The sequence below is a fragment of the Mastomys coucha genome, unplaced genomic scaffold, assembly GCF_008632895.1.
Source record: "Mastomys coucha isolate ucsf_1 unplaced genomic scaffold, UCSF_Mcou_1 pScaffold6, whole genome shotgun sequence".
Lineage (NCBI taxonomy): Eukaryota > Metazoa > Chordata > Mammalia > Rodentia > Muridae > Mastomys > Mastomys coucha.
In genome coordinates, this window is record NW_022196912.1 from 5,971,491 (window position 1) to 5,998,556 (window position 27,066).

The following is a 27,066-nucleotide window of genomic DNA, read 5'->3' on the forward strand; positions in this document are numbered from 1 at the left end:
GGGCACCTGAGGTGTTCCGCTCACACTAGACCACAGGACACCTGAGGTGTTCCGCTCACACTAGACCATAAGACACCTGAGGTGTTCCACTCACACTAGACCATAATATACCTGAAGTGTTCCACTCACACTAAACCATAATATACCTGAGGTGTTCCGCTCACACTAGACCATAAGACACCTGAGGTGTTCTGCTCACACTAGACCATAAAACACATGAGGTGTTCCGCTCACACTAAAAGGGGAACTGCCCAGCAGCAGCAGCAGCAGCAACCTATTCTTCACAAACTAAAGGCTGAGAGCCCAGACTGAGTCTCTCATGAAACAGGCCTGGGGTCAGCCAAGTGGCCAAAACATCATGGCCATGCAGAGTCCATGGCTATAAACTACAGACCCGCCTTCTTTGTGGTTTTCTATTTTCTGCTTTTTAGAGACAGCAGACTTCACTACTTTTAAGACCGACTAAGGCTTGACAGGAAGGAATGGCACCAGGGAGCTCATACCCCCAATTCTGGCAACTTCTAGAATGCTGCTTCCCTGGAGCCGTACCACACTAGGCAGGCTCCACTCACGTGTCCACTTTCACAAAAGGGAACCGACCTAGCTGTTCACCCTTGGCATCCCTACCAGGTGCCTGCCTGGTCAACTGCTGGCACATCATATTTCTTAGTGGAATGTGGGTCAGAGAGCTCAAGAGACAGTAGAGACCGGACTCCAGGAGGAAGGAGCCCACTGAGTTTACAGAATAGGGTGAACATACCACAAAGAGCCTGGTGGAGAAGAGATGCTCCACTCTGAAAACCCAGGGAGATGTTTGTGCAGGGATCACTTAGCCTGCCCAAATGCAATGTTGGGGTTCATGCTTCAAGTAAGAAAGAAGGACAGGACCAGCCAGGACAGTGACTCAAGAGAAAGCAAGGGGCAGAATCTTAGAAATGTCTTTTCATGAAGGCATTTTCTTTTTCTATTTTAGTGGAGCAAATGTATTTCTCCATTGTTTTGGGCTTCTTTCTACATCTATTCATTTATGTGCACACAGCATAAAATTTAGAGGACACCTGCTCTCTCCTCTCACCACGTGAGTGCCAAGCACTAACTCAGATCACCAGGTACAGTGGCCTGCCTGAGAGCAGCCCTCATAAGCTCATACATTTAAATGCCTAGTCGCCAGTGAGTGAAACTCTTTTATAGGAATGAGAAGGATTAAGGGCGTGGCCTTGTCAGAGGAAGTATGTTACTGGGAGTGGACTTTGAGGTTTCAAAGTCCATGCTGGGCCCAGTCTCTTGCTGCCATGTTGACAATGGACTCAACCTCTGGCACTGTAAGCCAGCCCCAATTAAATGCTGTCTTTTATAAGAATTGCCTTGGTCGTGGTGTGTCTTCACAGCAACAGAACAGTGACTAAGACATCTTGCTTGATGGCAAGAGCCCGTACCCACTGGAATGCCATCACATAAGAAAGCCATTTTGCCAGTCCTCTATTGCTTCTGAATGAACCTGGAATGGATAATACCTCTTTTTGCCCTTAGAGAAGTTGGACGGTCAAGTATTCCCCGACATAGTATACAGACATACATGTGTCAAAGGCTGCTCTTTGGACAACAGAAACCCAAACTACTATACACCTAAGGCCCTGTCTCAAGGTTCCCAGTGAGGTTTAAAGTCAGCACCTTTGACACCCTGGGAACAAGAGTCCCAGTCTGATAAGGAGTATATCTTGTGTCCTTATAGGACGCCCTGAGGGCCACAGCCAAGTCCCTCTGCTCTAAAGGGGAAGCTACGAGTGGGCATGCCTTCATGTCTTTGAGGATGGGAATGGAGGGACCAGAAACCAGTCCTGAAACCCAGAAAAAGAATAGCAGCCCACATTTGGTCCCAGGCTAGCTAGCTCGGGCCCCGCTCTAACACAGAAGTTCTGTCCTCTCCCTCTTAGCCAGGGGTGTACTGGGTAGCACCAAATGAACCCCACCCTTGAAAAAGGAGGGGGGGCTGAGGAGATTGCTCAGTGGTTAAAGGACTTGCCATACAACCATAAAGACCAGAGATGGGATCTCCAAAACCCACAGGAATGGCAGCTTGTTGTAATCTCAATGTCGGAAGGCAGAGATAGCATCTCAGGGCAAACTCTGCATTTGAGAGACCCTGCCTCAGTGAGAATGGAAGAAGAGCAATTAAAGATGGTTCCCAACACTAACTTCAGAGCCCCACACACATGCATGCACACACATGCATGAGGACCCACATTTATACACACAAACATGCATATAACACATGTGCAAAATTGGAAAAAGAAAAAGAAAGCTATAGTCTGAGAGCCGGAAGTGCTGGAACTGGGCCAGGCTGGCTCATTCAGAGGTCACCCAGAAGCAGAAAGAGCCAAAATTGACAGGACATGGAGGATGCTAGTCCCAACCGAAGCTAAGTAATGTACTCGGTAAACGGCTTCCCTGCCACCATCTCAGTGTCCTTATCTAGAACACAAGGATTTGGTGTAACTCCTTTCCACCTACAATCCTGAGGACTATGCCAGAGGTTGTCTGACTGCCCAGGTTAAAATCCTGCTCTGTGAGCTCTGGCAGGAGCCACTGCAACCTCTGCTCCTCATGTGTAACCTGGGGACCCAGGTGAGCCACACCTGACTTGGCGTGAAGATGGAATGGCTGCTATGACATTACTCTGTGAGCTTGGGGCTCCTGCTGTCACTGCCCTCATGCTCTCAAATGAAGCCAGTCCCACAATCAGCCCTTCCCATCTCCCCGTGTGCCCTCCGGATCCCACAGTCTCCTCTAGGTCACAATATGCACACACTGACGGCCTTGTGCATGGTATCAAGCACACTTGGGCTCAGGCAAACCCTGGCATGCCAAGCAGCAGGTGTGGTCACTGCAACAGGACAGGGAGGACAAGCAGAGGAGTCAGGCAAGTGGCAGGAGAGGACACATGCAGCCACTGAGGGATGGGGGAGCCAGCAACAGCCTGCTGCAGCCAAGCGGCCCATTTGGCCCATGCGAGCAATGCTGGATCCTTACCTCCCTGGCAGGACCTCTGACCACCAGGACTGTGTTCCCCCAAGAAGCTGGAGGCATGCTGGAGAGAGTAGAGAGCAGGACACAGAGAGCAATACATACTGAGCAAGGCTGGTAAGAGAAAGGCCCGAGAAGGAGCCCCAAGGGGGGATACTCAGTTCAGGACATCCACAGCTGAAGTGCTTCCCACGAAACCCCAAAGATCTGAGCACCAAGACTGGCCTGAGGTATAAGGTGCGATCGCTCCCCAAGACTGGCCTGCGGCATAAGGTGCGATCGAGCAGGGGAAGACCCTTACTGGCTGAGTCCAACAGGTGGGTATCTCCAGCCCATCTGCCCAGGGAAACTAACTTGGTAGGCTTCTAAAAATAGTGGACTCAATAGGCAAAGGACACAGGGACCTCAGGACCCCTCCAGCCAGAGCCCAGGTCCTCTACAGATGTCACAGTTACTTCAATGAAGACCCAAAGCCTACAAAGGAAAACATCTGTGTCGGGACGGGGAGGGAAAACACTTTTCCTATGTTAACATCAGACTGGTGATTCAGGTCCTTGCTCCAAATGGGTAACTTTGGGTAAGGTCCATTTCCTCTGTAAGCCTCAATCCTCCTTCTAACGTGTTCTTTGGCTTGGGAGGGTGGAGGGACTCCAGGACAGGGAGTCCTTATTGTTGGGTCTCGGCAGCCCCTCTCTGCTCACAACAGAGGCCCTGCACAAGGAGAGTGATACACCAGGCCCAACAAGAAGGTCAATTACAGCCAAGAAAGGTAAAGAGGCATCCAGTGTGGTGACTAGTTGTCAACAACAAAGCCCACCCAGGTAAGAACCAGACTCCACCAGTCCCTTGAGCACTAGGCTGCCCTTAGTGCTCTCCTTGAACAGCATTGTATAGCCACGGCCTGGGGTTAATATCTGGACATGCCTTGCAGCCCCCAACCCAAATGTGTTTTTCACTACCCCATGTATGCTGCTGCCTGCTCCGGGTGCCTGAGATCAGAGTGGGCCAGCTGGACAGTGGGGGAGCCCAAAGAGGCTCAACTACCTTTGATGACAAAGGCCTCCGACAGCAACCGCATCTGATACAGGGGCTTGTTCTCCATGGCTATGTCATCGATCCCAGCCCGTGCATACATGCTGACGGCGTCCCGGTATGAGCCCTCCACATAATGCAGCTTGCCCAGGATCAGCATGGCCTCACACATGTATTGTGGCTGAAAAGACAGAGATGTGTTAAGAGGCTCCCACCCAAAACCTTCTACCCCTCGCCTACTGAGTTACAAGCCACGATTGGCCCAAGACTTCAAAACTCTTCTTCCTCCTCCAGGAAGTCTTCCATGTGCTCCCCTGTCTCCACAACCAAGTCCACAGACTCTACTGCCTACACTGTGGCTCCTAATAAAACGCTTAGACTATCCCTAATTGCTTCTCGTCTTGACTTCAGGTAGTTGTAGAGTTGGGCCCTGTCTTCTCTTCTGAAGCCCCCACAAGGCTCTGATCCAGGCTGACTCCTCAGAAATTCAGCACACATTCTGAATACTTGGGGGCAGTGAATGAGCCAAATTTTATGGAGCCCAAAACTTACAGAGTGTGCGTGTACTAAGTGAAATTAGAGAAATTAGGTGAAAGGCTTTAAAAAGAGCTCAGGTGAACCCTGAAGCTGTCGCCTGCACCCTGCAGCAGGTCCTTTGGAAGGGGAAGCCACATTAGCAGGATGGGACAGAAGGTGAGGGCTTGCTGGGCCACCATCCTCATCTTAGCAGAAGTAAGGCTAAGTGCAGAACCTGTGAGACCCAGAATGCCTAATCCAAATGCTGCCCTCTCGGTGTCTCCACCACTCAGAGGACTCTCACAGCCTCCTTAGGAACACAGCTGCTCTGCTTAGCCCTGGCCGAGCTACCCTGGCAGGGCATGTGCTCACTGCCAAATCACCCAGTACCGCTGACTGAGAGCCTGAGCTGAGCTGGCTGGCAGGAGCCCTGAACTTTAGCACTAGCCGGAAGTCTACTCTGAGATCTTCCATCTCAGAGTGGCCCTTGCTACAGCCTTGTGCACAACTTGCCTATTAGGCCACACTCTGGCCATGGACCTTGGCACAAGGGCACCAGCCAGACTATACAGCTCTTGGAGATGAAGTCCTGTTTCCAATCCCAACCTTTCCCACAGGCTGGAGACTTCCAGTCTGCAGTGGGTCAGGGTATCTGTGATCCCAGGAGAACCTCCTCCATCTCATCACCATTGTCTCTCTAAGTGACCAAGTAAGAGAGACAGGGTGATGACTATATATGGGATGGATCCCCAGGTGGGGCAGTCTCTGGATGGTCTTGCCTACAGTCTCTGCTCCACACTATAAATATACTGTGTGTGTATATGTATGTATATATATATATATATATATATATATATATATATATATATATATATATATATATATATACATATGACTTATATAAGTCTCTATCTCCTCCCATGGGTATTGTTTGTTTGTTTGTTTCGAGACATGGTTTCTCTGTGTAGCCCTGGCTGTCCTGGAGGTCACTCTGTAGACCAGGCTGGCTTTGAACTCAGAAATCAGCCTGCCTTTGCCTCTCAAGTGCTAGGATTAAAGGCGTGTGCCACCACTGCCCTGCAAATGACAGTTCAGAGGGCTGGGAGCCATCAGGAAGGAGCTGGGATTTGAACCGGGGTCCTTTGGACCCATAGTCAGCGATCTTAACCAATCTTAAAGGTTCTAGCACCTCCCATGGGTATTTTGTTCCCCTTTCTAAAGACTGAAGTATCCGCACTTTGGTCTTCCTTCTTCTTGAGCTCCATGTGGTCTGTGAATTGTATCTTGGGCATTCTGAGCTTCTGGGCTAATATCCACCTATCAGTGAGGGCATACCATGTGTGTTCTTTTGTGGTTAGGTCACCTCACTCAGGATAATATTTTCTAGTTCCATCCACTTGCCTAAGAATTTCATATATTTATCGTTTTTAATAGCTGAGTAGTGGATGTCAACAAGTGCTTGCTGACAGGAGCCTGATATAGCTGTCTCCTGAGAGGTTCTGCCAGTGCCTGACAAATACAGGGTCCCTGTACTGGCTGGTTTTATGTGTCAACTTGACACAGGCTGCAGTTATCACAGAGAAGGGAGCTTCAGTTGGGGAAGTGCCTCCATGAGATCCAGCTGTGGGGCATTTTCTCAATTAGTGATCAAGGGGGAGGGCCCCTTGTGGGTGGTGCCATCCCTGGGCTGGAAGTCTTGGGTTCTATAAGAGAGCAGGCTGAGCAAGCCAGGGGAAGCAAGCCAGTAAGGAACATCTCTCCATGGCCTCTGCATCAGCTCCTGCTTCCTGACCTGCTTGAGTTCCAGTCCTGACTTCCTCTGGTGATGAACAGCCATGTGGAAGTGTAAGCTGAATAAACCCTTTCCTCCCCAACTAGCTACATGGTCATGATGTTTGTGCAGGAATAGAAACCCTGACTAAGACAGTCCCCAATGGAGGAGTTAGAGAACGTACTGAAGGAGCTGAAGGGGTTTGCAACCCCTTAGGAAGAACAACAATATCAACCAGATTCCCCCAGAGTTCCCAGGGACTAAACCACCAACCAGAGTACACATGGAGGCCCATGGTTCCAGCTGCATATGTAGCAGAAGATGGCCTTGTTGGACATCAATGGGAGGAATGGCCCTTGGTCCTGTGAAGGCTCGATGCCCCAGTGTAGGGGAATGCCAGGGCCAGGAAGCAGGAGAGGGTGGGTTGGTGAGCAGGGGCAGGAGGAGGGAATAGGGAGTTTTCAGAGGGGAAACCAGGAAAGGGGACATCATTTGAAATGCAAATAAAGTATCTAATAAAAAAATAGAAAAGAGAGAGGGGGGACAGGGTGAGACATAGCCAGGCCCTATGGAAGACAACCTTCTATTCTCTATCCCCGTGAGTCTCTGAGTTTGGTGAATTCCTATCCTTCATTGCCTTTGCTCCCTTAGAACCTTTCCCTACACCTGCCCAGACTGTCACCTCATCCCTGAGCCCCTCCTCAGTCTCAGGAAGCTCCCTTCTGTGAAGTTCCCACCATGCTTACACACCTACTCCATTCTGACTACCTTTACTCCCTCAAAGGCTAATTTTTCAAAAGCCATTTGTTAGTTTATTTCCCCAGCCAGGACTCAGGGTAACACCTCCCCAGCAGGACCCAGCCCACACACCCTCTCTCAGCTGTGGCTTTGCCTTCCCATGCAGAGGTCTCAAGCTACAGGCTCAAGTCCTCCCTACTCAGCCCCATCTTCCCTGTGGTGAGAGAGACACAATAACACCCACTCCCCACCTCTCATCCCAGGGAGGCTAAGGGCATTCATAGGGCAAAGTCCAGAACACAGCTCTCAACTGCCCGAGAGAGAAGCAAGATAAATACAGGCCACGGGCCGTGATTATGACTGTGCTCATGGGTGAAAGGGCACCAAGATTTGGAGGGACACACTCAGGCAATAAAGAGTGGGTGTTGCTGTTGGCAGATCCCTGTGGACTAATGACAGTTTACAACAGAGCAATCAAACACTCCAGGGATGGTATCGTTCTCTTATGGAGCAATGATAACTATATAGTTACTCCGCTATACTGTGATTTCTCTAGCGTCGTCACTTGGCAACATTAAAAGTCTGCATGTTAGGTCTTCTTGGTCTGTCGATCTAGCCAGTCAGGATCACACATCCTGGCCAAGTGGATGTCTGCAAGAATTCCTCGGCTTAGGATAACGATGCCCCCTTGCTAAGTAGATCTTCAGCCACCTGTCCTATCTCTGCCTCATGTCCCTGCACTCTCACGAAGGTGCCCAGTAGGAAATAACAGACGAGAAGGCCTTACTCTGAGAGTGAAATCCCTAGAAGCTTCCTTGGTCATTATTTTATTCCCACTCCAGTTCTTTGGGCATCTCAACAGCTTGAGACATCACAGCAGGTGGAACTATATTTGCCTCTCCCAGAAGTGGGGCTAAAGGCATCATTAAAAAGTACCTAGGAAGCCTTAATGAGATGCTGCAGTTCTGGAGCCCAGCGGATAGCAGAAGCTAGGGCAGTCACTTATCTCCACAGAGCTGAGGTAGCTGGGACTCAAGGAAACACCCAGATTGAAGGATTCTGATAAAAGGAGGAGGCACCTCCGGGCTGCCTTCCCCGCCCCTTCTCCACATCCATGGGAGCTACTTAAGATCCATAAGAATCCACCTGCTGCCTAGAGAGCACCCCCTCTGCCCTGACCTCTGAGTAAGACAACCTGAAGACTCACCGGCAGCTTCCCATTGTTAAGGATGCTGCTCAGGTTGTCCTTGGCTTCATTCAGCCTGTGATTGGTCTTCTCCAGCAAAGGGATGGAATCTTTTATTTTGTCCTGGTTATCCTTCAAACACTGTTCCAGAAGAGCCTCCGCTAGCAGCAATTTCCCAAAGTCCTCTGAAAAACAAAACAAGGATCCTTGACTCCTTAAACATGCATAGTAGATATCCTGAGCCCCGAACCACCCCTACCCAGCACAATGGCTCAAGTCTGAGAAGATAAAGGTGCATTCCCATCAACTTAAATAGTCTTTGAGGACAGAAGAGCATTCTAATGCAGTCTGGGCAACAGAGCAAGAACCAATCAAAAAACAAAAAGCACCCACCCACTCAAACCAGGGAAGGGGAGAACGGAGGGCTTCATAGGCCATTTCACACTCTCCTAGTTTCCGAGGTTGCGTAATCGACTTGCCCCATCTTAAGGGACTTTAGTGTTGCTTGGGACGACCTAAAGCCAAAGAGTAAATGTGGCATGTACGGTTTCCTGTGTTGCAAGGCAAGTCATTTTCAAGAATTCTCTCACATACAGGAGCTGACTGCATACCTCATTGCCTGACAAGTAGCTTTAGAATACTTGATTGTGCTTCCCCTATAACAATGAAACTCCAATTTTGTCACTACACATTCCTGCTACCTATGGCAAACAGAGAGACAGACAGACAGACACACACACACACACACCCCACAGGGGAGCCAGGTATCTGGCACGCAGAGCTTAAAGTCCAACAGTCTCACGAGGCTATGCTCACTCCCTGCCCCATCACCCAGGAGAACTATTCAATGAACTAATAAATACCTGTCAGGTAAGTCAGATCTCGGAGTCTTCCTGAGAGGAAGCGGATGGACTGAGGAGCTATGTCAGTTCCTGTAGTAACTCTAGGCGCATCTGCTCTGTCCCACCTCTTCACAATGCTTTCAGCTGCTACACTGCTCTCTTTCTGAGAATCGCTGCCTTTGCTCAGTCCTGGGGCAAATTCTGCAGCCCTCCTTCGGGAGTCTCCCTCCCGAACAGCACCAAGCAGCCTGAATCGCAGCCACACAATCCCACGAGGGTTTGCCCCAAGGAGGCATCATCAGATCCAAAGTTGCCAACCTTGGTTTTTAAAATTAACATTTTGAGAATCTGCCTGTAAAAGTGCACCTCTCCAACTATCATTGAGTGCTGATGAGACATAAGTTGAAGAAACGTCTAGGAAGGGCTACTTGGCAAATCCTACAGATGCCTTTGCACATGTGTAAAACAACCTCCTTGCAATTCCTCACCCAGCAGCACATATACTAGCAAGAAAACAAAACAAAAAACAACAATAACAACAAAAAACAACAGAGAGGCTTTATACCCATCAATGGGTGGCTAATTAATATTCTGTATGTCCATAAAAAGGGGCATCCTGCCACTACAACATGGACTGAAGGTGTTCTGTATGTGCAACTGTGGGAGGAACTTCAAGCTAAACTGGTAACAGAGTGAGGAAGAGGCAGGCAGATCTCAGAGTTTGAGGTCACCCTAGTCTACATAGTGAGATCATGGTGAGGCCCTGTCAAAAGAAGAAAGGAAGCAAGCAAGCAAGCAGAGTGAGCAGGCCATGGTGCTGACAGCCCCTTAATCCCAATAGCAGCATCAGATCTCTGCAAGTTCCAGGCTAGCTTAGTCTAAATATCGAGTTCCGGGCCAGCTAGAGCTACTTTGTGAGACACTGCCTCATAAAAGAAAGAAGGAAAAAAGCAGTGCACACAACAGTGCCAGCAATCAGGGAAGGCAACCCTCATTTCCCAATCCCAGCTGGAAGAGCCTGGAAGAGCAAGGATGGGTCATCAGCCCCAGCTCCTTCCAGAGCTGTGTACCTCTGCGCGCTTGTGGCTCAGGGCTCTGCCCAGGGTTCCAAGCCAGCTCCAGTGAGCTGTCCCTCACCAGGCTCATCCGGCTCCTGAGAGAGTGGCCACCACCTCTCCCCTGACCTGTTCTGAGTGCCAGAGGCCTCTCAGGCCTCTTAAGCTCTCAAGGAGCAGGCCCAGGCACTATCCCTGGAGGCCACCACCTCAAATGTGCCCCTCTGCAGCTAGGAAGTATAGGTCAAGTTAGCCTTCTCTTCTCCTCCACATACATCAAACTGGCAGAGGAGTCTCTGTGGCTTCTGTCCCCACAGGCCTGCAGTGACTAGGGTCTTCCAAGCATGGACTTGGGAGAAGATGACAGAGACCGCCTGCCTCACACACTTACATCGCAGCTCTTTTTAAGGCAGTGTTCCGGCTTTTTTTTTAAAAAAAACAAATCACTCAGCTGAAAAACAAACCCAAAAGATGGTGGGTTTGAGCGGCCATTATGGTGGAGCGGTTATATTTTTAATAGGTTCTTATTTCATAAATTCGTACTGAAATAGTAAAGCATGGGAGAGCAATGGGGGAACAATCTGAAAAAAATGGTTGTTCATGATGAGTATCAGGATGGCTCAGCAAGTAAAGAGGCTACTAAGTCTGACAAGCTGTGTTTGATCTCAAGGACCCCACAGTGGGAGGAGAAAAGTGACAAGCTGTTCTCTGACAGGAGAGCATGCGAGCATATGCATGCACACGTGTGCACACGCACACACGTGCACACACACAAATAAAATGTCAGTTAACTTATTTAAAAGATTGTTCATGAGCTCACAACCACTGAAGTCGGCTGATGGGGTTCCTTCTCCCTTCTCAAAGTATTTTGTAAATGTTTCAGTATAAAGTGCTCACAGGCTTAAAACACTGGCTGGCTGCCAGACAACTCAAGCAAGACTTTTCATCTTGCCTGTCAACCTCAGTTAGGTCTTCAGAATCTCCATGGTGGGAGGAAAAAGCAACTTCCTGCGAGTCGCTCCCTAACTTTAAGAACACTCAAGTACACCTGCCCCTCAGATAAAATAAATAAAAGTAATGGGGAAAGTTGTTAAAAAAATCTAATCAAAATACTGGACCGGCTTTGTTTTCACACAACCTCAATGCCACAGACTGGGCTGCAAAGTTCTTGGCACCTATGCTCACCAAATTGCACCGGATGTGATTTGAAGAACGCACACAGAGATAGTAACTACCTCCCCCAGAAGAGGAGCAGCCTATTCAGACTGGGGAAAACGACTGGGCTGGGCTGCTTCAGCTCCTTCAACCAGGAGCCAGCTCCTCCGAGTCTTCTGGAACCTACGTCTGATGTCGCTCTAAATCTCCTCAGAAAGCGCTGATGCAGCAGGCCCCCAGTGCCTCAGTGAATGTGGACGTCTGGGTTTGGCCACCCTCACCCTTAGTACCTTCAGTCCTTTTCCTCATTATGTCACCATTGGGTCACCTACTGAGTCTGACAGGACAGATGAGTTCCTAATAATCTAAGCGACAAAGATGGCTCAGTGGTTATAGGGAACCCAAGGATCGAATACCCTCTTCCTGCTTCCATGGGCATATTCACTCATGTCTACACATCTACGTGCAGAATTAAAATACACAAAAATTAAAAAAAAATAAAGATGAATTCTTTTTTTTTTTTTTTTGGTCAGGGTCTCACTATGTACTATGTAGCCCAGGCTGTCCTGTAACTCACTATGTAGCCTAGGCTGTCCTGGAACTCATAGAGATCCTTCTGCCTCTACCTTCTTTCCAGTGCTGAGATGTGGTGTGTGCCATCACATCCAAAAACAATCAAAAGATTCTCCTTCCTAGACTGCAGTTAAACGGATGAACACCAACATTATTTTCCCAAAAGAGGTTCCTATTCTCTGAGTAACTACGGAATCCAGAGAAAGAGAAATAGCTGTCAACCAAAAATGTTCTGCACGCTCTGGCAGTATTTGCTTTCCTTCCTCTTGTCATTGTCAGTGGTGGTGGTGGTGGTGGTGGTGGTGCTGGTGGTGGTGGTGGTGGTGCTGGTGGTGGTGGTGGTGGTGCTGGTGGTGCTGGTGCTGGTGCTGGTGGTGCTGGTGGTGTGCGTGTGTGTGCATGTGCACATATGTGTATGTTGTGTAGGTTGAGATTGTGTATCTAAATTTAACAATGAGAGAAAAATCATCCACAGCTGAGCAAGAGAAGCCATCTGTTTTTACTGGTCAGTTGTGTTGTCATCGAAATAACTTCTCAAAAAATTCCAATATACACACACTGCCCAGACTGGCCTCAAACTCAAAACCACCCTCTGCCTCTGGCTCCCATGAGATAGGACTGCAGACACGTGATGCCATGTCCAGCAGGCCTGCAGACTAATTTTAAAGTCCATCTTTGAATCCATTCTTCCCTTACCTTTTTGACTCCCTAAACTTTTTATTTCTGTGATACTGATTAGCCAAGTGCTGAGCCTCCTGGGACAATCTGAAGAAGAATGCAGGAAAAGCAGGCCCACGGGATGGAAGGAGGCTCTGCTTCCTGTCTGGGGCCACGCACTGCATCTTGCTCTGTGGGGGCCAGTCTCACTCATATTCCCACATGGGGTACCAGGTACCAACACCTGAGCGTGTCCCACCCTCACCAGTCCAGAGGATTCCTGTAAATTTCCTGGAACAGGGAGAACCTGACCGCTTCCCTCTGCCATGCTCAGACCCCCTGGCCTCCTGCAGGACTTCTATGGGCAAACACCTGCAAATGCCTGGCCCTTCCCAAACAACCAGAGGTTTATTACGAGGTCTGCCACTACTCTGAAGCCAGCTGCTCCTCCTCAGCTCTACAATCTAAGCCACAACTCTCTGCCATTCTGCCTCCTATCCACCCTGGGTGCTCTGCAAGAGTATGCATCTTAGAACATAGAACAAATGAAAAGATGTACTCAGAATCCTGGGTTCAGACTTCACAACTTATTGGCTGATTGATGAAGCTATTTACCTATAAATACAGCAAATACAGGAAATAGGAGTCGCTGGGAGTAGTGATGACTAAAGTCCCCAGGGCTGTGAGGCACACAGTCCACACTATATTGGAGCAGGGTATTACTGTTATTATAATCACCCCATCGCTCCCACAGGGGTGTCCTGGGCTGGATAGTTTTGGAAAACTCTTTGTATTTGCACTCATTCTCTGCCCCCTTTGGAAAAGGTGGGTGGGCACACGCGGCGGCCTCAAGGCAGAGAGCAAGACACCCGAAACAGAATCTGGGTCTAGAGACTGGGCGGGGTTCTCCCTCCACCACATTAGGGTGCTTTCCCGCCCCAGCACAAGAGCCCAGCCCAACTAAACCAGCCCTGCTGCTAAAGCCATAGGTTGTCCGGACTGGGTGCCGCCAGTGTCTGCCACTGGAGAAGAAACTGAGGCTCGTCGGCCTCTTCTCCGCCCTACCCAAATGCTCAACAAACGCCTCGGTCTAAGTCTGCAGTGGACAGAGCTTGGTTTCAACTTTATTTGAGGAGAAAATAAGAGAAGACACAGAGGAACAAATTTAACATGAGGGAGTTTCGACAGTTTAGGGAGGAGAGGGTCCGGTCCAATGAACGCACTTCTCTGATACCTACAGAAACCTCCATTTCACCGTAGGGTTACCCACGTGACCTTAAAAGGCAGAGACCACAAACGTTTTCTCTTTCTCTCTCTTCTCTTCAAACACCTAATCTGCAAAGCGATTTTTCTCTTGGGACAGACGACTTTCCTAACTGCCTCGGCAAGCCGGAGGGTAGCGCCCAGCGCCAGCTCCGGACGGCCGGTCGAGTCGCGCTTCCTGGACGAGGCGGTGCTTTTCGCGCGCTCGCTCCGAGGGAAGCCAGCCCTTCCCTCACTCACCGGTGTCCAGAAAGGTGAACCTGCCGCTCGGGCTGTTTCGCCGGTTGCTACTGCCGCCGCCGGAAATGCCCAGCATCTGCAGATGCCGGACCAGCTCGAACACGCGGTCCCACTGGCCCTCGGCGCGGCAGCGCTCCACCTCGCTCTCCACCTTCAGGTGGGTGCCGTGCGCGCCCTTCGCAGCCATCTTCGAGCGGGAGCTGTCATGGGAGGCGCGGCAGAGGAGTGGAGACCAGGCCGGGGGCGGCGTCCAGGCTGGGGCGCACTTTCCAGCAGGCTCCACTGGAGTGCAGACGGCATCCGGGGCCCTGGTGGCAGAGGGGGCCCGGGAAGCGGCAGAGGGCCCGCAGCAGCCGCAGCAGCGGCAGCGCCCAGCGCACCGTCTGGAGCCTCCGGACTGGGGCTGCGGCTGCGCGACCCTAAGGGGTCTAGAAGCAGCCTCCGCCGCTGCTGCAGCAGCTCCTGACGCCGCTGTCTCCGCCTGTGCAGCAGCTGCTGCCACAGTCCCCGCCCAGTGCTTGGGCGTCTCCAACAGCGGATCCTCCCCGGGCCGCGGCTCCACCCCGAGGTGGGTGTGGCTATCCCACGCCGGGCCGGGCGCGCGGGCGGCCAGCGAGGCCACAGGAGCCAAGCGCGCACCGGGCGATCTCGGCCCGCCCCCCGGCGGCCCCCCGCCGCTGTCTGGCTGCTCACTTTTATGCTGCGGGGAGTCCGGGCGCCGGGGGGCGCCTCGCTCCCAGTTCCCTCCCCATCCCGTCAGGACTCTTGGTCTGGGGTCCTCCGCCCGGACCGCCCGGCTTTGTGTGGTGGCCCCGTCACTGCCACAGTCTGCAGGCACGTCACAAATCCGAGGAGCGGCCGACAGGTCAGCCCTAGTCCCGGGGCTCTTGGGGATCGCGGCCGGATGCAACGCGCTGCGCCCACCGGGCTGCGGATAGACCGGCCGGGGGCAAGTCCCTAAGCTCTTCGGATGTCCCCAACTCGGAGAGGGCTTATGTTTGTTTTAACTGCCGGACTCCTCTTTCCACCGGACTCCCTACTCTGGGTTCTAAAAGAGGATCTCAGCTGCTTTTCCACTTACTGCTACTTTATTTTGGTGTCTAAAGGCTGATCACAACTGCAGGGAGCGCCCGATTCCGCTCTGCTTGGCTCTAAGGCCCGCGGTGCCCAGAAGCTCAAGGACTCAGGGCGGGGCTTGGAGGGAGGAGCCAGGACTACCGTGGCTAGAAGGCAAGTACCTTGACCCCACCCTCGGTGAGACTGGAGCTGTCAATCCTGCCTGGGAATTGAGGATATAGCTCAAACCACAGCCAACACTGAAAATCCCCAGGGCCGGTACTTAAGTCACTTGTTGTGAGGTCCAGTCCGAAAACTTTCGAGGATGATTTAAGGCAAGCTTTTCAGTAGACTCCCAGAAGTTTGAAACTGACCGCTTTCTATCTCTCCTGGAGGTCCTTCCACTCCCTACCCCTTGCTGCTGGGAAATTCACAGCTTCAAGTTTCCGAACCGAACTAAGGTTTTCGGGTTTATCAGAGCACAGGCTCCTGACGCCCATCATCAGGGTCGGTCCCTATCAAAATTCCTGCTTCTCCGTGGGATCTCCCTGGAAGGCAAGATGCCCTGCCCCTGTGTGCAGAACACGGGGTTCCGCATAACTAGGTTTCACCGAGGCGGCAGCGGCGGCAGCGGCAGCGGGCGAGGGCGGGGGGGGGGGGGGGGGGGGAGAAGGTTGGGGAAGGCAGAAAGAGTGACAGACTGACTTGGGTGTCCTGAGAATGCACTTTCAATTTACCTAGTCAGATTGTTCGCGGGAGTTACCCCTGGGGCTGGAGCGAACAGCAGGATTGACAGAAGCGGGGAGGGTAGACTGACAGAAACAAGGAAACCTCATCTTTTCTTCCCATTCCTCTGTCAACCACTGGCTGCAGAGAGCATTGCTACTTGTCTGTTTGGCCCTGTCATTAATTTGAGTGTGGGCACAGGGGAGGACACGGAGCTCATGTTTCAGATACAAAGCGAGTGTTCCTCCACGTGCTCAGCTGACCACGTCTCAGCTCTTTTCCAGCAGAGCCAAGACCCTCATCTTCTAATGACCAACATTCTTTTTTTTTCAGGAGAGTGAAAACCTATAGGAAAAAGAACAAACAAAAATCACAGAGCTGTGACTGCATTAATAACATCTGGTGAGATAAAGGGCAAGCAACAAAGTGGAGTTTGTTGCATGTGGTGTGCATGCCTTCTATCGTAGCATTTGGAAACTAAAGTCAGGGGGATTAAAAAGAATTCAAGGCCAGCCTGGGATCCATAGCAGGATCCTTAAAAAAAAAAGTAATGTTATTATTTTATTTAAATAATCTTGAATCTCACAGATAAGAATTTAGGATAAATTTAGTCAAGAGCACTCTTATGCCAGCTTACCAAAGCTACTGACCAACATCATGGTGGTCACCCAATGATTTTACTGCTCCACGTGGAGAGGGACAGCTTTGACCTCAGCAGTCTTACTAGCATTTCTAAGAAAGACAATGAATTTCATGGAGGAAGAACGGGGGTGACGGGTGGGGCTGCAGGTTGGAATTTTGTTTGAGACAGGTCTGGCCTGGAACTCACTGAGTACACCAAGCCTCCTGAGTGCTGATACTAACGGTGTGCACCTCCACAATGAGCAGGAGTGTGCATCTTTTAATGGGCAACAAAAGGCACGAGGATTGAAAGCAGCCCTGAGGGCTGCTCTGACTGCATTGTAAGTGGCTGTCCCTAGACAAGTGAAAGGGTTTGCCCCTGGACTGTACGAAAGTCTGGGATGGGATATTGGTGACACTTCTGAAGGTAAGGGCTCAGTGAGGTCTCTCACATACTTGGATGTTGAAAGGTTTATGATACTTCTGTAGGCCCAGAAGCACACAGTATTGAGCCAATTCTAACTCCCCGAAAGCCTTGGATCCACTGGGGAAAGGTTACTAGGGACTTGGTTAGGCCAAATTAACAACACAGGAATTTCAGAGAAGGTGAGATCACGCTGCCTGCAGTTGTCTGTAAGAATCAAAAACCCTCGTAATTATCTTTTCTCTAGTTTGTCTGGAAACCTTTGGGGTGCCTGGTTTTCTAGAATAAAGGGTTTACCTCCATGGAATAAATCTTGCCCTTTCCTTACAAATTAACCTGTGTGTGGCACTCTTAGGTCCTCTCTGAGCTAGAGAAGTAAGCGGAGGGGTGACTCAGTCTTACAGTTCTCCTTTGTAGGAGTCGGGAAAAGGTCATCCAGGTACTGAATAAGAAGAGAGTCCCAGGGGACATTATGCCTTGAGTTCTTGGTTGGGCACTTGGGAAAACGAGAAGGATACCCAGTGAGTCTGACACAGACACCATATAGTGTTGATTTCCTCTAGAGAAGACAAATAGAACTGTTGAGGGTTTGTTTGTTTTGTTGTTGTTGTTGTTCATTGTGTTTGGTTTTTGTTTGTTTGTTTTTAGTCTAAAGACACACCAGGAAAAGTGATGCACATGACAACTGTGAGGCTCTGGGACCTCATAAGGGCATCCGAGTTGGTGCTGGGAGCAAGTGGAGAGTGAGAATCTTACTGACAATATTGTACCTATGTCAATAATTATCAATAGTTTGAAATAATGTCTTTTAACCTTTAGGGATGTGTTCCCTTGTTGGTTCAAGAGTAAAATGTGAACTGGAACACCCTCTCTTGTGACTTGCCCCTCCTGAACCCCCACTTTCAGTTTCTGAATCTGTGGGCTCTTTGGTTTGGAAGGCCTGGCTGCAGGACTATTTCCCACTCTGGGTTCTGCTTGCATACTAAATCTCTTTATGGTTTGACGCTACTCACAAAGGCAGAATAGCTAGAGCACTCCTGCTTCCTGACTTGCTAAATACTATCTGTCTAGCATCAGGTTCCAAGGTTCTTCCTGAAGGCTCCTTTGGGCTCCTCTCTTAACTAAATGCAAAGATGGACTTCAAAATACCCTGACCAAAACCCATGCTAACTTAAACCTTATTTTTAAATGAAATTCAGTTTCTTTTAAGTCACTATAGAAGATCTTCCTATCTTTGTTTTTTTTTTTTTAATTGAACTTTCTGCCTCTGAAGTACCAACTATCCAAATGAACTAATTAATATCTTGATGATATACTGCCAAAACAATGCTAAATTCCTCTACAATGGACAATGGCTTTTAACTGAGAATGAAATCAAAACATAACTGTACCATGCAGACTCCCTCCGCTGTATTTTAATGGAGGTTTATCTGTTTTTTTGTTTTTGGTTTTGGTTTTTTGATTTTTGGTTTTTCAAGACAGAGTTTTTCTGTATAGCCCTGGCTGTCCTGGAACTCACTCTGTAGACCAGGCTGGCCTCAAACTCAGAAATCTGAGTTCTGCCTCCCAAGTGCTGGGATTAAAGGCGTGCGCCACCACTGCCTGGCTGGAGATTTACCTTTTAGAGGTTAGTGGATGTTGTAGTGTCTGGCTATCTATAGATAGGAAGTGCCAGCAGAGACCTAGGCGGGATGGAGGCAAGCAGAGTGGTAGGAGAAGAGAATGAAAGGGTTGAACTCTGATGTGGGTGACCTCAAAGATAGTTTTATGCTATGTATAGTTTATTTTGCTTTGTTCAAGGAATCCATTCATGAATTGCTTTGGAATCTGATTCCTTTGCAATGCTTCCTCATGCTATTATAAACAAATGAAGACTCTTGTGCGCCTGCATTTTTGTTCCACTCTGTTCTAAAGCTCCTCCCAAGTGGATTTTGTTCGCATCAGAAGTTTGTTGTAGTAACCACTGTAATTTTTTTTAAAGATTTATTTATTTCATGTACACAGTCACTGTCTTCAGACACACTAGAAGAAGCCATCAGATCCCACTACAGATGGTTGTGGGCCACCATGTTGTTACTGGGAACTGAACTCAGGAAGAGCAGTCAGGGCTCTTAACCACTGAGCCATCCCTCCCACCAGTAACCACTGTAACTTTAAATTCAATCCTAAACTGTCATGTCATAGAAGGATGCAATTTAGAAAGTCAAGTGCACAGGTTTGCATGTAAGATGTCTGGCCCAAAGAAACTACAGATCAAGACACATCAGAGCCCGAGAATGGTAAGCTGAGTTGACTATGCATGGTATGGCTCAGGGGCTCAGGGGCGCAGAGACTCACAGCCAGAAGTTTCCACAGTTCCTACAGTAAGAGCTTTGGAGAGATTCTCCTGAACTCACTGGTAAAATGAAACAAGCCTGAGGAAAGGTGCATTAAAGTTTTGAAAAAAGACAAAATTTGCTCCATGGCAGTTAGAATTGATGTAGAGTCCACATTTGTCCTGTTGGAGGCTTCCTCTGTGGATGCACAGTAAACATGGTGGGAACAGAAGGCAGGCCAGCAGTAGTGCTGTAAATCAGACAGACACCCTAAGGACAGATGATTGTCATATTAAGACAGGCAATCAACAAACTCCTAAAATAGTCTTCTTATTGTTGGAAAACAAAATAAATCCACTATTTGGGAACTTAATAAAAACCGAGAGGAGCTTCAGCTCCAAAGACGCATATCCATCACTGTTTCACTCTGTTATGCTCCAGGTAGGAAGCCCAGGGCCTCAGAGACAGTCAGGAGCCGTGCACCTTGTTATTTTTTGAATGTAAAAGGTCCTCGCCGGCTTGTGCTTTAAAGGCTCATTCCTCAACAAAATGGTGCTGTGTCTGGGAGTTTGGGGCCTTTTGAGATGGAGCGTGGCAGGTGGAACTGGGTCGATGATGGGATGATCTGAAGAGCATAGCCTGGCCATTAGTTCTAGTTGCCCTCTGCTTCCTGTCTTGCCAGCCTGTGGACAGCCGAAAGTCGCCTTACTCCGGGATGACCACTCTTCCTGTCCCAGCTATGATGGACTGTAGCCCTCTGAAACCTTGAGTAAAAAACTAGAATCTCTCTTTCCATAAAGTCATTCCCATGGTGTATTTTGTTCCAGTGTTGGAAAGGTAATGTAACAGTTGAAGTGAGGTCTCCTCTGGCTCTCTGTGGACTTCCATGACTGAACGGTGACTTTCACGGTGAGCAGAAGACAGCTATGTGTGACTCCAGCTATCCTCCTTGCCTCCTAAGTCACTGAAGCAGCAGGTATGGTGGTGTGAACAGTGAGGCCAGAGGGCACCCAGTGCTCCCAGCCATCTAGAAATGAAGCCATGAGTCGGACTACTTTCTCTCCCTACAGACTCTTGATTCCTCCCTGCTTGGATGAGAGTTCCTGCACAACCTAGAATGCTGACAATGTGCTGCCTTGAGTGACCTCTTCTCACATTCTGTCACCCTAAAATGGTCGATTGTGGATGTAAAACACGGCTTTAAGACAAAGACATCAGCAATTGAACTACTCACGCTATCAGACTATGGTGTGGCACACTGGGCAGGTCATCAGTGTGGCACGCAGGTCACATTGTATCAGTATGGCACACATGGCAGGTAGTCATAAGTGTGTTCACACATAGCAAGTTGTCATCAGTGTTGCTCACATGGCAGGATGTCATCAGTGTGTTCACACATGTCAGGTTGTCTTCAGTGTGTTGACTCATGGGAGTTTGTCATCAGTAGGGCACACATGGCAGGTAGTCATAAGTGTGTTCACACATGGCAGGTTGTCATCCGTGGGGCCCACATGGCAGGTTGTCATCTGAGTGTTTACACATGGCCAGTTGTCATCAGTGCGTTAGCACATGGCAGGTTGTCATCAGTGTGTTCACACATCAGAGGTTGTTATCAGTGTGGCACACATGCCAGGTTGTCATCACTGTGTCAACACATGGGACATTGTGTTCAGTATGTTCACACATGTCAAGTTGTCATCAGTATGTTCACACATGGCAGGTTGTCATCAGTGTGTTCACACATCAGAGGTTGTCATCAGTGTGGCACTCATATCAGGTTTTCATCAGTGTGTTCATACATGGCAAGTTTTCATTAGTGTGGCACACATGCCAGGTTGTCATCACTGTGTCAACACATGGGACATTGTGTTCAGTATGTTCACACATGTCAAGTTGTCATCAGTATGTTCACACATGGCAGGATGTCATCGGTGTGTTCACACATGGCAGGTTACCATTAGTGTGTTCACACATGGCAGTTTGTCTTCAGAGTAGCACACATGGCTGGTTGTTATCCGAGTGTTACACATGGCTAGTTGTCATCAGTGCGTTCACACATGGTAGGTGGTTATCAGTGTGTTCACACATCACAGGTTGTCATCAGTGTGGCACTCATATCAGGTTTTCATCAGTGTGTTCACACATGGCAAGTTTCAGTGTGGCACACATGCCAGGTTGTCATCACTGTGTCAACACATGGGACATTGTCTTCAATATGTTTACACATGTCAGGTTGTCATCAGTATGTTCACACATAGCCGGATATCATCAGTCTATTCACACATGGCAGGTTAACACTAGTGTGTTCACACATGGGAGGTTGTCATCAGTGTGTTCACACATGCCAGGTTGTCAACAGTGTTTTCACAAATGGCAGGTTGTCACCAGTGTGATCACACATGGCATGTTGTCATCATGGAGGCACACATGGCAGTTAATCATCAGTGTGGTACACGTGGGAGGTCATTGTGAGTCTGGCACATAAGGGAGGTTGTCATCAGTGTGTTCACACATGGGAGGTTGTCATCAGTGTGGCACACATGGCAGTTTTTCATCAATGTTCATACATTGCAGGTTGTCATTAGTGTCAGGTTGTCATCAGTGTGGAATACATATGAGGTTGTCAAGAGAGTGGCACACATGGAAGGTTGTCAAGCATTTGGCACACATGGCAGGTTTTCATCAGTATGTTCACATGTGGCAGATTGTCAGTGTGTTCACACATGTCAGATTGTCATTAGTATGTTCACACATGGCAGGTTACCATTAGTGTGTTCACACATGACAGGTTGTCATTAGTGTGTTCACACATGGCAGATTGTCATTAGTGTGTGTACACATGGCAGGTTGTCATTAGTGTGCTCACACATGGCAGGTTGAAATCAGTGTGGCATGCATGTCAGATTGTAACCCATGTGGTACACATGGCAGATTGTCATCCATGTGGCACTCATGGCAATTGGTCATCAGTGTGGCCCTCATGGCAGGTTGTGATCAGTGTGGCACATAACATAGGTTGTCATTGGTGTGTTCACACATGGCACATTGTCAGCAGTGTGTTCACATATGGTAGTTTGACATCAGCATATTCACACATATCAGGTTATCTGTATGTCACACATGGGAGGTTGTCTTCTGTGTGTTTTTGTATGACAGGTTGTCATCAGTTTGTTCATGCATGGTAGGTTGTCATCACTTTGTTTACGTCAGTGTACACAAATGGCAGGTTGTCATCAGTGTGGCACACATGTCAGGTTCTGAAGAGTGTGGCATGCATGTCAGATTGTCATCCATATGGCAAATATGGCAGGTTGTCATCCATGTGGCACTTATGGCAATTTGTCATCAGTGTGGTACACATGGCAGGTTATCATCAGTGTGTTATCACATGGCAGGTTGTCATCAGTGTGTCAATCATGGCAGGTTATCATTACAGTGGCACAGATGCCAGGTTGTTATCAGTGCCTTCACACATGGCAGGTTGTCATCAGTGCTGGCACACATGGAAGGTTGTCATATCTGTGTTTACATATGGCAGATTGTCATTAGTTTGTTCATGCATGGTAGGTTGTCTTCACTTTGTTAACACATGGCTGGTTGTCATCATTGTACACAAATGTCAGGTTGTCATCAGTGTGGCACACGTGGCATGTTGGCATCAGAGTGGTACCCTTGGCAGATTGGCATCAGTGTTTTCATACATGGCAGGTTGTCATAAATGTGTTCAAACATGGCATGTAGCCATCAATGTGTTCACATTTTGCAGTTGTCATGAGTGTGGCCCACATGTGGCAGGTTTTCGTTAGTGTGTACACACATGACAGTTTTTATAAGTGTGTTCACATATGACATGTAGTTGTCAGTGTGTTCACACTTTGCAGTTGTCATCAGTGTGGCACACATGGCAGATTGTCATTAGTGTGTTCACACATTGCAGGTTTTCATCACTTTGGTGTGGCAGGTTGTCATCAGCATGCTCATACATGGTCATTGTCATCTCTGTGTTCACACATGGCATGTTGTCATCAGAGTGGAACACATGGAAGTTTTTCATCAGTGTTTTTTCACATGGAAGGATGTCTTTAGTGTGTTCACTCACTGCAGGTTTTCATCAGTGTGGCACCCATGGCAGGTTGTCATTAGTGTGGCACACATGGCCAGTTGTCATCAGCGTGTTATCACATGGCAGGTTGTCATCAGTTTGTTCACTCATGGCAGGTTACCATCAGAGTGGCACCCATGGCAGGATGTCATCAGTGTGTTCACACATGGCCAATTGTCATTAGTATGGCATGGATAGGACATAGTGATCAGTGTGCTCACACATGGCAGGTTTTCATCAGTGTATTCACACATATTAGGTTGTCATCAGTGTGTTAATTCATGGCAGTTGTCATCAGTGTGTTCACACATGGCAGGTTTTCATCAGTGTGTTCACACATATTAGGTTGTCATCAGTGTGTTGATTCATGGCAGGTTGTCATCAGTGTGTTATCACATGGCAGGTTGTCATCAGTATGTTCACACATGGCAGGTTTTCATCAGTGTGTTCACACATGGCACGTTGTCATCAGTGTGGTCCACATGGCAGGTTGTCATCAGTGTGGCCCACATGGCAGGTTTTCATCAGTGTGTTATCACATGGCAGGTTTTCATCAGTGTGTTCACACATGGCAGGTTGTCATCAGTGTGGCCCACATGGCAGGTTTTCATCAGTGTGTTATCACATGGCAGGTTGTCATCAGTGTGACACACATGTCTGGTTGTCATTGGTATAGCACACATAGTAGGTTGTCATTAATGTGACACACATGGCAGGTTGTGATTATTGTGGTACACATGTCAGGTTCTCATCAGTGTGTCATGCATGTCAGTTTGGCACACATGTAGCACTTATGGTAGGTTGTCATCAGTGTAGCACACATGGTACATTGTCATCAGTGTGCACACGTGGCAGGTTGTCCCTCAGTGTGTTCTCACATGGCAGGTTGTCATCAATGTGTTCACACATGACAGATTGTCATTAGTATGGCACACATGGTACATTGTCATCAGTGTGTTCTCACATGTCAAGATGTCATCAGTGTGTTCACACATGGCAGTTGTCATCACCGTGTTCTCACATGGCAGGTTGTCATTAGTGTGGCCTACATGCCAGGTTGTCATCAGTGTGTTCACACATGGCAGGTTTTCATCAATGTGATATCACATGGCAGTTGTCATCACTGTGGCACATGTGGCAGGTTTTCATCAGTGTGGCACCCATGGCACGTTGTCATCTGTGTGTTCACACATGGCATATTGTTAGCAATGTGTTCACACTTGGCATGTTGTCATCAGAGTAGCAGAGAGTTATTCATCAATGTGGTACATATGCCAGGTTGTCTGTCATCAGTGTGTTCACACATGGCAGTTTATTATTAGTGTCTGAACACATGGCAGTTTGTCTTTGGTGTGTGCACACATGGCAAGTTTCTTCCTAATATTTCATTTTTCCCTCTGTTGCATATTGAACCCAAAGCTTCGTGGTTGTTTAGGTAAGTACCATGAAGCTGCATGCCAACCCTGCCTTCCTTATCTCATGTTGTCACCCAACCCAACACTTCTGACTCAAGTTACCTCGTGTCTTAACTATTAGTACTGAACAACACACTCTGGAACTTAACATTAAAACAGCATGTCCAGATGGATGGCGAATCTTCGTTAGCTGTCACGAAAATAGCATGTAATCATTAGACTGAGTCTAAAGCCTGACACAGGAGCTTCAAAATCATCTATTGTTAAGAGCACTGACTGCTCTCCCAGAGGTCCTGAGTTCAGATCCCAGCAACCACATGGTGGCTCACAACCACCTGTAATGAGATGGAATGCCCTCTTCTGGTGCGTCTGAAGACAGCTACAGTGATACAGCTATATTAGCTACATATAATAATGAAATCATCTATTACTGTGTGGAGCAGACTCTCAGCAATTATTTAAGTTAGTTTTAGAATGTAAAAGTGCCATAGTTGCTCCCAAGCCTGGGAGACAGAGCCCTGGAGCTTCCTTTCCCTGCTCTTTCACTTTATGACTGAGACATCAAACCTCCCTTATGGGAGCAGGGAAAGGGTGGAGGGTGATGTCCCACCAATCCCGTCCCTCTTGTTCCTTGGCATCTCAGTGACTCTTGTTTCTCTGGTAGCTTCCCTTATAAGACTGATGCCAGTGACTCCTTCCCAGAACAGGGTTCTTGTCTGTCTCTATATCCTCTGGAGAGGGGGGAGGAGGGAAGAGGGGGAAGGACTGAGGGAGGGAGAGGGATAGAAGGAGGAAGGAAGGGTGTAGGAGGGAGGGAGGGAGGAAAGGAAGGAGGAAGAGGGAGAGAGAGAGATCAGCCCGAGTTCAGAGCTTTTACTGCCTTCCTTAGCTGGCTTACTGTGAGTTACACCAGCCTTTGAGTCAGCTTTTGGGTCAGCTTTAAGTGTCTGGATTTTCTGGTGACAGCAGTTGTGCCTCATAAAGTACGGCTTTCCTGCTGCTGCTTTCGAAATCTCCTCTCCCTCCTTTCACAAATACTTTTTGAACTAACTATGATGCCATAGGTCTGTAATCACAGCCGTTGGGAGACTCTAGTAAGAGGGGCATGAGCGCAAGGTCACTGTGAGTTCAAAGCTCTGTAGCAAAATACTGTCTTCTAAAAAAAGAAAAAAGAAAAGAAAAAAAGAAGACCCAAAGGCTGGAGCTATAACTTCATGGCATCGACTTTGCATTCACAGAGTTCTAGGTTCAGTTTCCAGTGCTGAGAACGTACGGCTTTGTGCTGCGAAGAAACATCACAATGAAAGGAAAGTGTGTGAAAGGTAATTATTATAAACAGACTTAGTAACCTCCCTCCCATGAGGGTAAAGAAACAGGTTTATACCAGCATCCCAGGAGTCTCCAGTGTATCTCTTCCCAAACAACCTCTGCCTCCTAGAAGTAACCATTGGACTTACGGTAATTATGCCATTGCTTTCTAATAGCTTTATAAAATTGAAAAAAATCTTATTCCATTTTAAAAAAATTATGATTGAAATTCAACTTTATAAATACTTTGAATTTTTAGAAGGTCACATGACTTTTCTGGTTTAAATCTATTAATGTGATGAAGTAGCTTTGCATTACTAATGTAAGATAAACCTAGTTGTGTTCATTTCTTATGGCTGATGTAATAAATTAACAAAACAACATCTATTTATTATCTTTAGAATTCAAAAGCCCAAGGTGAGTATTACGGACTGGATCAGCAGAGATGCATTCCTTTAATGTGGTTTTGATTTATTATTAGTGTGTGTGTGAGTGTTGGCGTACCTGCACGTGAATCAGGTACCCAGGAAGCCACAGTGCTGAATTCCCCCAGAACGGGTTGCAGGCATTTGTGAGCTGCCTGACTTTGGTGCTGAGAGCTGAACTTGAACCCTCTAGTGTAGCCCTCTTCACGGCTGAGGCCTCTCATCAGCCTCCTCTGAGGACTTCATAACTGTAAACATCCTGTCTTGATCAAATCCACCCAACCCCCACTTCCCCTCCTTGTTTTCTCTTTCTTTTATTTTTGAGATTATAATATAATTACATCATTTCTCCCTTCCCTTTCCTCCCTCCAAATCCTCTCAAATACTCCTTCTAGCTCTCTTTCAAATTCATGGCTTAAAAAGTTACACACACACACACACACACACACACACACACACACACACATACACACACACACACACACACACACACACACATTTTTTTCTTTTTTTTAAGTTTTATTGCAAAATGATGAAAAAAGTTACATGATTTCAATTTATCTGAATTTGTTAACATTTAAAAACATATTTTAAGTAAATAGAATTAAATCACATTCTTGTT

At 48.1% G+C, this 27,066-nt stretch overlaps 2 protein-coding genes and 1 long non-coding RNA gene across 6 annotated transcripts in view; 1 reads left to right on the forward strand and 2 right to left on the reverse strand.

Annotated features, from left to right (window-relative positions):
• Positions 1-2,713, reverse strand: part of LOC116080821 — a 6,209-nt gene extending 3,496 nt beyond the window's left edge. Inside the window, exon 1 of the long non-coding RNA XR_004114619.1 lies at positions 7-2,713. This is a non-coding gene — a long non-coding RNA (uncharacterized LOC116080821). The remainder of the gene's footprint in view (positions 1-6) is intronic.
• Ttc7a (tetratricopeptide repeat domain 7A) overlaps positions 1-14,267 on the reverse strand; it is a 105,571-nt gene extending 91,304 nt beyond the window's left edge. For both annotated transcript variants that reach the window (XM_031357419.1, XM_031357420.1), the window contains exons 1-3: positions 14,053-14,267; positions 8,289-8,452; positions 4,069-4,237 (exon numbers count right to left, since the gene is read on the reverse strand). In XM_031357419.1, the coding sequence (XP_031213279.1) occupies positions 4,069-4,237; positions 8,289-8,452; positions 14,053-14,239 (520 nt within the window). In that variant the 5' untranslated portion in view covers positions 14,240-14,267. The remainder of the gene's footprint in view (positions 1-4,068; positions 4,238-8,288; positions 8,453-14,052) is intronic.
• Positions 14,268-16,165: 1,898 nt separating this feature from the next.
• LOC116080817 lies at positions 16,166-21,812 on the forward strand. Of its 3 annotated transcripts, none has more exons than XM_031357421.1 (3): positions 16,166-16,236; positions 17,528-20,170; positions 20,265-21,812. In XM_031357421.1, the coding sequence occupies exon 3, from the start codon at positions 20,678-20,680 to the stop codon at positions 21,677-21,679; it is 1,002 nt and encodes a 333-aa protein (XP_031213281.1). In that variant the 5' UTR covers positions 16,166-16,236; positions 17,528-20,170; positions 20,265-20,677; the 3' UTR covers positions 21,680-21,812. The 3 variants fall into 3 exon arrangements, with proteins under 3 accessions (XP_031213281.1, XP_031213282.1, XP_031213283.1); XM_031357422.1 differs by having other exon boundaries at positions 17,528-17,622; positions 19,877-21,812; XM_031357423.1 differs by having other exon boundaries at positions 17,528-17,622; positions 20,022-21,812.
• Positions 21,813-27,066: the final 5,254 nt, after the last annotated feature.